The sequence below is a fragment of the Oncorhynchus gorbuscha genome, unplaced genomic scaffold (assembly GCF_021184085.1).
Source record: "Oncorhynchus gorbuscha isolate QuinsamMale2020 ecotype Even-year unplaced genomic scaffold, OgorEven_v1.0 Un_scaffold_2520, whole genome shotgun sequence".
In the NCBI taxonomy this organism is placed as follows: domain Eukaryota; kingdom Metazoa; phylum Chordata; class Actinopteri; order Salmoniformes; family Salmonidae; genus Oncorhynchus; species Oncorhynchus gorbuscha.
This window is the reverse complement of record NW_025747011.1, coordinates 52,501-66,396: the sequence shown is the minus strand read 5'-3', so window position 1 is coordinate 66,396 and position 13,896 is coordinate 52,501. Positions and strand designations below refer to the sequence as shown.

Sequence of the window (13,896 nt, the reverse complement as noted above, 5' to 3'; positions counted from 1 at the left end):
GTTCACTGAGACAATAACAGACTGACTGACTGACTGACTGACTGACTGACTGACTGACTGACTGACTGACTGACTGACTGACTGACTGACTGACTGAGGAAGGGTTCACTGAGACAATAACAGACTGACTGACTGAGGAAGGGTTCACTGACAGACAATAACAGACTGACTGACTGAGGAAGGGTTCACTGACAGACAATAACAGATCGATTGTTGGAGAACGTATACAATTACCTAAATAACCATTTAACCATATAATAATAATAAATAATATATGCCATTTAGCAGACGCTTTTATCCAAAGCGACTTACAGTCATGTGTGCATACATTCTACAAAGTTGACCAGCCGAGCAAAGCAGCCAATCAGACACTAACCGGGAGACAGAGCAGCCAAGCAAATACCAACTGACCTGCCGGACCAGCCAATCAGACACTAGCCGGGAGACGGAGCAGCCAATCAAATACCACCTGACCTGCCGGACCAGCCAATCAGACACTAGCCGGGAGACAGAGCAGCCAATCAAATACCACCTGACCTGCCGGACCAGCCAATCAGACACTAGCCGGGAGACAGAGCAGCCAATTAAAATACCACCTGACCAGCGGACCAGTTAATCAGACACCAGACAAAACGAGACTGAATGAGCCAATCAGACTCACCGGCGGAAGTAGTAGAAGCGGCAGAAGACAGGGGAATGAGCTGGCTGCTCCCCCTTCTTGCTGCGAACAACACGACACTCCCGACACTTCTGCAGGTTGGGTCCAATCTCGGAGCACGAGTCATCCTGCAGGAACGACTCCCCCGTCTGCTTCAGCTTCTTCACCTTCCTCCAGTCCTTCAGCACAGAGCGGGGGATACCATCTGGTACCGGAGGAGACAGAGAGACGGTTACTATGATATGTAATACAGAGACATGATCAGTCCTTCAGCACAGAGCGGGGGATACCATCTGGTACCGGAGGGGACATTAATAGTGAACAGGATGTATGCAGCCCTACGTACTGTAGCTAGAGGTCTTATGTATTTCTCTACACCAGAGTTGAGCTCAATTCAATTTCAACTCATTATAGATATAAAGATGGTCATAAAAATGTAACGTTGTGACTATAACTACTGTTCCCTGACAGGCCACCCCCAGGTTGTAAGGGTAGGTAACAACACATCTACCAAGCTGATCCTCAACACGGGGGCCCCTCAGGGGTGTGTACTTAGTCCCATCCTGTACTCCCTGTTCACTCATGACTGCACGGCCAGGCACAACAAGAACCTTGAGGCTTGAATTCATTACTTCAATTCAGTACCGCTCTTCACCGAGCCCAGAACCAGGCAACGCAGGTGTTGTACCTGGTTACCCTCCTTCAGGGAACAGTAGTAAGTCATAACGTCCTGTTTCCTTTGTCAGTTCAACACAACTATGGGGAACAAGAATCGCGCCCCAAGCCGGACCAAGCGGATACTAAATGAAACGGGCCATGGCTGACCGCCCAGACTGAGCTCTACCTAACGACCCTCTCCTGTCCCAGCTGTAAACACACTGCGCACTAGACTGGGAGCAGTGACATCCAAGCGATACAACCTCACAAAAGTATGTGGATCCTGGACTTCCTGACGGGCCGCCCCCAGGTAGTAAGGGTAGGTAACAAAACATCTACCAAGCTGATCCTCAACACGGGGGCCCCTCAGGGGTGTGTACTTAGTCCCCTCCTGTACTCCCTGTTCACTCATGACTGCATGGCCAGGCACAACACCATCATTAAGTTTGCTGATGACACAACAGTGGTAGGCCTGATCACCGACAACAATGAGACAGCCTATAGGGAGGAGGTTAGAGACCTGGCCATGTGGTGCAAGGACAACAACCTCTCCCTCAATGTGACCAAGACAAAGGAGATGATTGGGGACTACAAGAAAAGGAGGACCGAGCATGCACCCATTCTCATCAATAGGGCTGTAGTGGAACAGGTTTGAGAGCTTGAAGTTCCTTGGTGTCCACATCAACAACAAACACTCTCTCTCAACATCCAGAGAGAGAGTTAGTGGTAGTCTCAACGTCCAGAGAGAGAGTTTAGTGATAGTCTCAACGTCCAGAGAGAGTTTAGTGATAGTCTCTACGTCCAGAGAGAGAGTTTAGTGGTAGTCTCTACGTCCAGAGAGAGAGTTTAGTGGTAGTCTCAACGTCCAGAGAGAGAGTTTAGTGATAGTCTCAACGTCCAGAGAGAGTTTAGTGGTAGTCTCAACGTCCAGAGAGAGAGGTTAGTGGTAGTCTCAACGTCCAGAGAGAGAGTTTAGTGGTAGTCTCAACGTCCAGAGAGAGTTTAGTGGTAGTCTCTACGTCCAGAGAGAGAGTTTAGTGGTAGTCTCTACGTCCAGAGAGAGAGTTTAGTGGTAGTCTCTAGTCCAGAGAGAGAGTTTAGTGGTAGTCTCAACGTCCAGAGAGAGAGTTTAGTGGTAGTCTCAACGTCCAGAGAGAGAGTTTAGTGGTAGTCTCAACGTCCAGAGAGAGAGTTTAGTGGTAGTCTCTACGTCCAGAGAGAGTTTAGTGGTAGTCTCTACGTCCAGAGAGAGTTTAGTGGTAGTCTCAACGTCCAGAGAGAGAGTTTAGTGGTAGTCTCAACGTCCAGAGAGAGAGTTTAGTGGTAGTCTCAACGTCCAGAGAGAGTTTAGTGGTAGTCTCAACGTCCAGAGAGAGTTTAGTGGTAGTCTCAACGTCCAGAGAGACAGGTTAGTGGTAGTCTCAACGTCCAGAGAGAGAGGTTAGTGGTAGTCTCAACGTCCAGAGAGAGTTTAGTGGTAGTATCAACGTCCAGAGAGAGTTTAGTGGTAGTCTCAACGTCCAGAGAGAGAGTTTAGTGATAGTCTCAACGTCCAGAGAGAGTTTAGTGGTAGTCTCAACGTCCAGAGAGAGAGTTTAGTGATAGTCTCAACGTCCAGAGAGAGTTTAGTGGTAGTCTCAACGTCCAGAGAGAGTTTAGTGGTAGTATCAACGTCCAGAGAGAGAGTTTAGTGGTAGTCTCAACGTCCAGAGAGAGAGTTTAGTGATAATCTCAACGTCCAGAGAGAGAGTTTAGTGATAGTCTCATGTTCCAAACAGAGTATATACCTCTCCCATTTGGGAACCAATAACATCAGCCAGCTCATATCCACACGGTGTAAGAAACAGAAACACCCATCATAATAACATGCCATATATAATGAAATAAGGCCAGCTGACCTATGATGAGCTGAGAGACTGAGTTGACCTTGTTAGACTGCTATTACAAATTGAAATCATATTCATTTGAGAGTTACGTGTGTCTTTATGCATGCGTTTACTAAAGGGAAACTTTTACATAGAAACACACCATCTGTACACTCATCATCTCCAGCACCACCACAACACGTGTGTGTGTCTTTATGCATGCATTACTAAAGGAAACTTTTACATAGAAACACACCATCTGTACACTCATCTCCAGCACCACCACAACACATGTGAAAATGGTTTCTATGTTTTGCAGTAAAACAGAGGAAGTGTTCCCAATGACATCGTCGGTGTGCATCATGTAATTTGACCAATTGTGAGGAGGCATTCGCTACGAATTGGATGATGATGTCATTGAAAACACTTATCTTCCTCTATCTTCTTACTACAAGACATAGAAACGCACCACTTCCACATGTTAATGTCAGGTGGTGCTGGAGTTATATGGTAAAGTTGGGGTGGTGCTGGAAATGGTATGTTGGTGTTGGGGTGGTGATGATATGTTGGTGTTGGGGTGGAGATGATATGTTGGTGTTGGGGTGGAGATGATATGTTGGTGTTGGGGTGGAGATGATATGTTGGTGTTGGGGCGGTGATGATATGTTGGGGTGGTGATGATATGTTGGTGTTGGTGATGATATGTTGGTGTTGGGGCGGTGATGATATGTTGGTGTGGTGATGATATGTTGGTGTTGGGGTGGAGATGATATGTTGGGGTGGAGATGATATGTTGGGATGGTGATGATATGTTGGTGTTGGGGTGGTGATGATATGTTGGTGTTGGTGATGATATGTTGGTGTTGGGGCGGTGATGATATGTTGGTGTTGGTGATGATATGTTGGTGTTGGTGATGATATGTTGGTGTTGGGGCGGTGGTGATATGTTGGTGTTGGGGTGGTGATGATATGTTGGTGTTGTGATGATATGTTGGTGTTGGGGTGGTGATGATATGTTGGTGTTGGGGCGGTGATGATATGTTGGTGTTGGTGATGATATGTTGATGTTGGGGTGGTGATGATATGTTGGTGTTGTGATGATATGTTGGTGTTGGGGCGGTGATGATATGTTGGTGTTGGTGATGATATGTTGATGTTGGGGTGGTGATGATATGTTGGTGTTGTGATGATATGTTGGTGTTGGGGTGGTGATGATATGTTGGTGTTGGGGCGGTGATGATATGTTGGTGTTGGGGTGGTGATGATATGTTGGTGTTGGGTGGTGATGATACGTTGGGGTGGTGATGATACGTTGGGGTGGTGATGATATGTTGGGGTGGTGATGATATGTTGGTGTTGGGGTGGTGATGATATGTTGGTGTTGGGGTGGTGATGATATGTTGGTGTTGGGGTGGTGATGATATGTTGGTGTTGGGGCGGTGATGATATGTTGGTGTTGGGGCGGTGATGATATGTTGGTGTTGGGGTGGTAATGATATGTTGGTGTTGGGGTGGTGATGATATGTTGGTGTTGGGGTGGTGATGATATGTTGGTGTTAGGGTGGTGATAATATGTTGGTGTTGGGGTGGTGATGATATGTTGGTGTTGGTGATGATATGTTGGTGTTGATGATATGTTGGTGTTGATGATATGTTGGTGTTGGTGGTGATATGTTGGTGTTGGGAAGGTGATGATATGTTTGTGTTGGGGTGGTGATGATATGTTGGTGTTGGTGGTGATATGTTGGCATGGTGATGATATGTTGGTGTTGGGGCGGTGATGATATGTTTGTGTTGGGGTGGTGATGATATGTTGGTGTTGGTGGTGATATGTTGGCATGGTGATGATATGTTGGTGTTGGGGTGGTGATGATATGTTTGTGTTGGGGTGGAGATGATATGTTGGGGTGGTGATGATATGTTGGTGTTGGGGTGGTGATGATATGTTGGTGTTGGTGATGATATGTTGGTGTTGGGGCGGTGATGATATGTTGGTGTTGGTGATGATATGTTGGTGTTGGGGCGGTGATGATATGTTGGTGTTGGGGTGGTGGTGATATGTTGGTGTTGGGGTGGTGATGATATGTTGGTGTTGGGTCGGTGGTGATATGTTGGTGTTGGGGTGGTGATGATATGTTGGTGTTGTGATGATATGTTGGTGTTGGGGTGGTGATGATATGTTGGTGTTGGTGATGATATGTTGGTGTTGATGATATGTTGGTGTTGATGATATGTTGGTGTTGATGATATGTTGGTGTTGGTGGTGATATGTTGGTGTTGGTGGTGATATGTTGGGAAGGTGATGATATGTTGGTGTTGGTGGTGATATGTTGGCATGGTGATGATATGTTGGTGTTGGGGTGGTGATGATATGTTTGTGTTGGGGTGGTGATGATATGTTGGTGTTGGTGATGATATGTTGGTGTTGTTGATGATATGTTGGTGTTGGGGCGGTAATGATATGTTGGTGTTGGGGCGGTGATGATATGTTGGTGTTGGGGCGGTGATGATATGTTGGTGTTGGGGTGGTGATGATATGTTGGTGTTGGGGTGGTGATGATATGTTGGTGTTGGGGTGGTGATAATATGTTGGTGTTGGTGATAATATGTTGGTGTTGGGGTGGTGATGATATGTTGGTGTTGGTGATGATATGTTGGTGTTGGTGATGATATGTTGGTGTTGATGATATGTTGGTGTTGGTGGCGATATGTTGGTGATGGGATGGTGATGATATGTTGGTGTTGGTGGTGATATGTTGGTGTTGGGATGGTGGTGATATGTTGGTGTTGGGATGGTGATGATATGTTGGTGTTGGGATGGTGATGATATGTTGGTGTTGGGATGGTGATGATATGTTGCTGTTGGTGGTGATATGTTGGCATGGTGATGATATGTTGATGTTGGGGTGGTGATGATATGTTGGTGTTGTGATGATATGTTGGTGTTGGGGTGGTGATGATATGTTGGTGTTGGGGCGGTGATGATATGTTGGTGTTGGGGTGGTGATGATATGTTGGTGTTGGGTGGTGATGATACGTTGGGGTGGTGATGATACGTTGGGGTGGTGATGATATGTTGGGGTGGTGATGATATGTTGGTGTTGGGGTGGTGATGATATGTTGGTGTTGGGGTGGTGATGATATGTTGGTGTTGGGGTGGTGATGATATGTTGGTGTTGGGGCGGTGATGATATGTTGGTGTTGGGGCGGTGATGATATGTTGGTGTTGGGGTGGTAATGATATGTTGGTGTTGGGGTGGTGATGATATGTTGGTGTTGGGGTGGTGATGATATGTTGGTGTTAGGGTGGTGATAATATGTTGGTGTTGGGGTGGTGATGATATGTTGGTGTTGGTGATGATATGTTGGTGTTGATGATATGTTGGTGTTGATGATATGTTGGTGTTGGTGGTGATATGTTGGTGTTGGGAAGGTGATGATATGTTTGTGTTGGGGTGGTGATGATATGTTGGTGTTGGTGGTGATATGTTGGCATGGTGATGATATGTTGGTGTTGGGGTGGTGATGATATGTTTGTGTTGGGGTGGTGATGATATGTTGGTGTTGGGGTGGTGATGATATGTTGGTGTTGGTGGTGATATGTTGGCATGGTGATGATATGTTGGTGTTGGGGTGGTGATGATATGTTTGTGTTGGGGTGGAGATGATATGTTGGGGTGGTGATGATATGTTGGTGTTGGGGTGGTGATGATATGTTGGTGTTGGTGATGATATGTTGGTGTTGGGGCGGTGATGATATGTTGGTGTTGGTGATGATATGTTGGTGTTGGGGCGGTGATGATATGTTGGTGTTGGGGTGGTGGTGATATGTTGGTGTTGGGGTGGTGATGATATGTTGGTGTTGGGCGGTGGTGATATGTTGGTGTTGGGGTGGTGATGATATGTTGGTGTTGGTGATGATATGTTGATGTTGGGGTGGTGATGATATGTTGGTGTTGTGATGATATGTTGGTGTTGGGGTGGTGATGATATGTTGGTGTTGGGGCGGTGATGATATGTTGGTGTTGGGGTGGTGATGATATGTTGGTGTTGGGTATGGATGATATTGGGTGGTGATGATATGTTGGGGTGGTGATGATATGTTGGTGTTGGGGCGGTGATGATATGTTGGTGTTGGGGTGGTGATGATATGTTGGTGTTGGGTATGGATGATACGTTGGGGTGGTGATGATATGTTGGGGTGGTGATGATATGTTGGGGTGGTGATGATATGTTGGGGTTGGGGTGGTGATGATATGTTGGTGTTGGGGTAGTGATGATATGTTGGTGTTGGGGTGGTGATGATATGTTGGTGTTGGGGAGGTGATGATATGTTGGTGTTGGGGAGGTGATGATATGTTGGTGTTGGGGCGGTGATGATATGTTGGTGTTGGGGTGGTGATGATATGTTGGTGTTGGTGATGATATGTTGGTGTTGGGGTGGTCATGATATGTTGGTGTTGGGGTGGTGATGATATGTTGGTGTTGGGGTGGTGATGATATGTTGGTGTTGGGGTGGTGCTGGTGAGGGTGAATCTGAAGGTGAAATGTCCCTCTAATGCTAGACTTACTGTTGCTGGACAGTTTCAGCTTGGTCTTCTCCCTGGCGCTCCTAAAGATCCTAAAGATGTTGGTGTTGGGGTGGTGATGATATGTTGGTGTGGTGATGATATGTTGGTGTTGGGGTGGTGATGATATGTTGGTGTGGTGATGATATGTTGGTGTTGGGGTGGTGATGATATGTTGGTGTTGGGGTGGTGATGATATGTTGGTGTGGTGATGATATGTTGGTGTTGGGGTGGTGATGATATGTTGGTGTTGGGGTGGTGATGATATGTTGGTGTTGGGGTGATGATGATATGTTGGTGTTGGGGTGGTGATGATATGTTGGTGTTGGGGTGGTGATGATATGTTGGTGTGGTGATGATATGTTGGTGTTGGGGTGGTGATGATATGTTGGTGTTGGGGTGGTGATGATATGTTGGTGTTGGGGTGGTGATGATATGTTGGTGTTGGGGTGGTGATGATATGTTGGTGTTGGGGTGGTGATGATATGTTGGTGTTGGGGTGATGATGATATGTTGGTGTTGGGGTGGTGATGATATGTTGGTGTTGGGGTGGTGATGATATGTTGGTGTGGTGATGATATGTTGGTGTTGGGGTGGTGATGATATGTTGGTGTTGGGGTGGTGATGATATGTTGGTGTGGTGATGATATGTTGGTGTTGGGGTGGTGATGATATGTTGGTGTTGGGGTGGTGATGATATGTTGGTGTTGGGGTGATGATGATATGTTGGTGTTGGGGTGGTGATGATATGTTGGTGTTGGTGATGATATGTTGGTGTTGGGGTGGTGCTGGTGAGGGTGAATCTGAAGGTGAAATGTCCCTCTAATGCTAGACTTACTGTTGCTGGACAGTTTCAGCTTGGTCTTCTCCCTGGCGCTCCTAAAGATCCTAAAGATGTTGGTGTTGGGGTGGTGATGATATGTTGGTGTGGTGATGATATGTTGGTGTTGGGGTGGTGATGATATGTTGGTGTTGGTGATGATATGTTGGTGTTGGGGTGGTGATGATATGTTGGTGTTGGGGTGGTGATGATATGTTGGTGTTGGTGATGATATGTTGGTGTTGGTGTGATGTTGTGATGATATGTTGGTGTTGGGGTGGTGATGATATGTTGGTGTTGGGGTGGTGATGATATGTTGGTGTTGGGGTGGTGCTGGTGAGGGTGAATCTGAAGGTGAAATGTCCCTTTAATGCTAGACTTACTGTTGCTGGACAGTTTCAGCTTGGTCTTCTCCCTGGCGCTCCTAAAGATCCCGTTGGGTTTCAGGTCATCCTCATCTTTCTCTCCGTCTCCTCTCCTCCTGCGCATGTCGTTCTGTTTCTTCTTGTAGGTGGGTTTGGGCTGCCTCTTCGCCCTCTGCTCCTGCTTGGTGCTCTCGCTGGCGTCAGAGTCCTCTCCGCTCTCTGAGGCCGAGTCGTGGTCGTACACCCTCTTGCTCCCACGCCGCGTAATCCTGTCCTCAGCGGCCATCTTGTCCTCCTGACCTTTGACCTCTTCTATCTTCATCTCCACATCACTGGAGGTAGAGGCAATCAGAGTGACGGTGCAAGGCTTGATCATCTCCATCTCAGACACAGAGGGGCTCACAGTGGTGGTAACAGACTTGGACACAGAGGGGCTCACAGTGGTGGTAACAGCATTGGACACAGAGGGGCTCACAGTGGTGGTAACAGACTTGGACACAGAGGGGCTCACAGTGGTGGTAACAGCCTTGGACACAGAGGGGCTCACAGTGGTGGTAACAGCCTTCGACACAGAGGGGCTCACAGTGGTGGTAACAGACTTGGACACAGAGGGGCTCACAGTGGTGGTAACAGACTTGGACACAGAGGGGCTCACAGTGGTGGTAACAGACTTGGACACAGAGGGGCTCACAGTGGTGGTAATAGCCTTGGACACAGAGGGGCTCACAGTGGTGGTAACAGACTTGGACACAGAGGGGCTCACAGTGGTGGTAACAGCCTTGGACACAGAGGGGCTCACAGTGGTGGTAACAGACTTGGACACAGAGGGGGACACAGAGGGGCTCACAGTGGTGGTAACAGACTTGGACACAGAGGGCTCACAGTGGTGGTAACAGCCTTATCAGCCTCCTCTGTTTTCATCATAGTGTTTATGTTTCTGTCCTCCTCTGAGTGTCTGGTGAGCCAGGCCTTCTTCAGCTTGTGGTAGTTGGGTTGAGACTGGCTCTGGTTCATCTGGGCTGGCTGGCCATTGGGGAGGGGGCCAGGGCTGGGGATAGCTCCTGCTTGATGTGGTCCTGGGCTTGCTGTGGTTCTGTGGTTCTGGGCTGAGGCCGAGGCAAGGTGAGGTGGAGGGGGGATGTGAAGAGCTTTACTGTTAGATGGCTCAATCAGGCTCTCAGGACCACTACCACTGGTGCTGCTGCTAGGACCTCTGGACTGCTGGGCTGCTGCCAACGCTGCCTTGTGCTTCTTCAGATGGATAAAGCTCCCATAGTAGGACTGGCTGGGGTTGGAAGAGGCCTGGGTGCTGCTGGCTAGGCTGGGGCTGGGGTGCAGGTTGGGGGATGAGGTTCTGGAGGAGCTCCCCTCCTGTTGCTGGAGCTCGGCCCTTGGTTCTAACCCAGGCCCTGAGTGGAAGGCCCTGCCCCGAGGGCCACAGCTCTCTGTCCTGCTAGCGCTGGAGGTGTTGGGACCACAGTAGGTTCTATTCAGCACACCGTAGGGAGCCATGTTGGAGACTGCCCTAGTCACATCACTACTCCTATTGCACACAGAGTTGGCAGCAGCCGAGACAGAGACTGGAAAGGTTCCCTGAGACTGGGACACTCTCATAAAGTTGTTATTGTACTGCTGCACGCAAACAGCCTCCTCCAAGTTAGTGTTTGGCAGGATCACCTTCCCTCCAGACTCCCTGTCTCTCTCATAGGCCAGTTTCAGACAGACTGTCTGAGGCCTGCCGCCTGGGAACATCCTCCCCATCAGAGAGTCCTTGGTCGAGGAAGAGGTCTTGGCGCCTGGCGAGCCGTCGTACTTTATACACGTGGAGGGACGGACGATAACAGACGCCGTGGTGGCCCCAGGCTTCCTGCCAGGGCTCCTCTCAGAATGCCAACCCAGCTTGTCGTGGCTCTGAGAGTCGCCGGCTCGCCACACCTCGGATGAGGTCATCGCTGCCCCGCCCTTACACACGGCGCTGACCTCCCGTAGCTCGGGCAGAAGGGTGGGCGGTTTCTGCTGCTCAGACACCTTACCGGCCGAGCTGACTGGCTGGATGGGGGTCAGGGTGGGTGGAGACAAACGGCCGTAGCCCGCCTCCTTCCTGTCCAGTGTCTGCTGGATAGGAGGGTGGAACACAGGGGCACGGTGCAGAGCTGGCATACACCTTAGCTGGGCTTGGGTCTGACAGTGGGTTCGGGTCTGGCTCTGGGTCTGGCTCTGGGTCTGACAGTGGGTTCGGGTCTGGCTCTGGGTCTGACAGTGGGTTCGGGTCTGGCTCTGGGTCTGACAGTGGGTTCGGGTCTGGCTCTGGGTCTGACTCTGGGTCTGACAGTGGGTTCGGGTCTGACTCTGACTCTGACTGGAGGAAGGCGAGAGGTCTGGACTAACAGGGCTGACTATGGTACTGAGACGATACCTCTGCATGTTGGATAAGCTTACCTGCTGGTTCAGCTGCTCTGATATCTTCCCTAGCAGACCCTCCCCATCAGCATGGTGTTTGATGAGAGGAGGGGGTTTGGACAGGGACTTGGAGCTGAACGCTGCCCCTCCTCCCAGAGAGAGACTAGAGGCTGCTGCAGACTCCTGCTCCCTGCTCACCTTGTCAAAGTATGAGTTGAGCTCTTTAGAGGGGTAGAGACGCGGTGGCTCGTTGACCACACTGTTGGACAGGGTAGTGAAGTAGTTACTAGGGGGGAGACTGTGCTGGGACTGCTGTTTAAACTGATACAGGTCTGCAGCAGGGGGCTCCGTTTCCTTCTCCTGGTGAAGGCGCTGGGGGTGGGGCAGGGAGGGGAGCGAGGGGATCCGGGGGTAGGGGTGGGGCAGGGAGGGGAGCGAGGGATCCGGGGTAGGGGTTAGGCTCCCTGTCGGTCTCACTGGCGCGGATCTTAGCGGTGAAGGGGGCCACCTCAATGCTCTCCTGGAGGATCCGCCTGTTCTCCTCCTTATACTGACTGGCCCGGTCCCTCTGCCCTGCTTCCTGTTGTTGCTGGGCCATCCTCTGCTGCTGCTGTTTATTACAGGCCTCCAGGTAGAGCTGGTGCAGGTGACTGTCCTTCCCGGTCGGGGTTCTGCTGCGGTCCTGCTCCTGCTTCAGGTGGGCCAGAGTGATGGTTCTGATGGGGTCCACAAAACCCTTCAGATCCCTGAGGAGAGAAATAAATAACATTCAACGACAGACCAGACAGGGAGTCATAGGCTACATCTCAAATGGCAAACTATTCCCACACAGAGCTCTGGTCAACAGTAGTGTTCTATATAGGGAATAGGGCTCTGGTCAACAGTAGTGTTCTATATAGGGAATAGGGCTCTGGTCAACAGTAGTGTTCTATATAGGGAATAGGGCTCTGGTCAACAGTAGTGTTCTATATAGGGAATAGGGCTCTGGTCAATAGGTTCTATATAGGGAATAGGGCTCTGGTCAACAGTAGTGTTCTATATAGGGAATAGGGCTCTGGTCAACAGTAGTGTTCTATATAGGGAATAGGGCTCTGGTCAACAGTAGTGTTCTATATAGGGCTCTGGTCAACAGTAGTAGGGGGCCCTGGTCAATAGGTTCTATATAGGGAATAGGGCTCTGGTCAACAGTAGTGTTCTATATAGGGAATAGGGCTCTGGTCAACAGTAGTGTTGTATATAGGGAATAGGGCTCTGGTCAACAGTAGTGTTGTATATAGGGAATAGGGCTTTGGTCAACAGTAGTGTTCTATATAGGGAATAGGGCTCTGGTCAACAGTAGTGTTCTATATAGGGAATAGGGCTCTGGTCAACAGTAGTGTTCTATACAGGGAATAGGGCTCTGGTCAACAGTAGTGTTCTATATAGGGAATAGGGCTCTGGTCAACAGTAGTGTTCTGTATAGGGAATAGGGCTCTGGTCAATTGTAGTGTTCTATATAGGGAATAGGGCCCTGGTCAACAGTAGTGTTCTATATAGGGAATAGGGCTCTGGTCAACAGTAGTGTTGTATATAGGGAATAGGACTCTGGTCAACAGTAGTGTTCTGTATAGGGAATAGGGCTCTGGTCAACAGTAGTGTTCTATATAGGGAATAGGACTCTGGTCAACAGTAGTGTTCTATATAGGGAATAGGGCTCTGGTCAACAGTAGTGTTCTATATAGGGAATAGGGCTCTGGTAGGAATCTCTCAGTAGGAATAACTAGGACATGGTGTATAACAGCAGAACAGCCCTCAGTAGGAATAACTAGGACATGGTGTATAACAGCCCTCAGTAGGAGTAACTAGGACATGGTGTATAACAGCAGAACAGCCCTCAGTAGGAATAACTAGGACGTGGTGTATAATAGCCCTCAGTAGGAATAACTAGGACATGGTGTATAACAGCCCTCAGTAGGAATAACTAGGACATGGTGTATAATAGCCCTCAGTAGGAATAACTAGGACATGGTGTATAACAGCAGAACAGCCCTCAGTAGGAATAACTAGGACATGGTGTACAACAGCCCTCAGTAGGAATAACTAGGACATGGTGTATAACAGCCATCAGTAGGAATAACTAGGACATGGTGTATAACAGCAGAAAAGCCCTCAGTAGGAATAACTAGGACATGGTGTATAACAGCAGAACAGCCCTCAGTAGGAATAACTAGGGCATGGTGTATAATAGCAGAACAGGCCTCAGTAGGAATAACTAGGACATGGTGTATAACAGCAGAACAGCCCTCAGTAGGAATAACTAGGACATGGTGTATAATAGCAGAACAGCCCTCAGTAGGAATAACTAGGACATGGTGTACAACAGCCCTCAGTAGGAATAACTAGGACATGGTGTATAACAGCCATCAGTAGGAATAACTAGGACATGGTGTATAACAGCAGAACAGCCCTCAGTAGGAATAACTAGGGCATGGTGTATAATAGCAGAACAGGCCTCAGTAGGAATAACTAGGACATGGTGTATAACAGCAGAACAGCCCTCAGTAGGAATAACTAGGACATGGTG

The 13,896-nt window shown here is 48.9% G+C and overlaps 1 protein-coding gene across 1 annotated transcript in view; it reads right to left on the bottom strand.

The window, feature by feature from the left end:
- Positions 1-661: 661 nt before the first annotated feature.
- The window catches only part of LOC124026035 (probable JmjC domain-containing histone demethylation protein 2C), a gene marked incomplete at its 3' end in the record, with an annotated part of 60,898 nt that continues 47,663 nt past the window's right edge, over positions 662-13,896 (bottom strand). Inside the window, 4 exon segments of the mRNA XM_046339216.1 lie at positions 662-863; positions 8,952-9,771; positions 9,816-11,768; positions 11,770-12,079. Coding sequence (XP_046195172.1) covers positions 662-863; positions 8,952-9,771; positions 9,816-11,768; positions 11,770-12,079 — 3,285 coding nt within the window.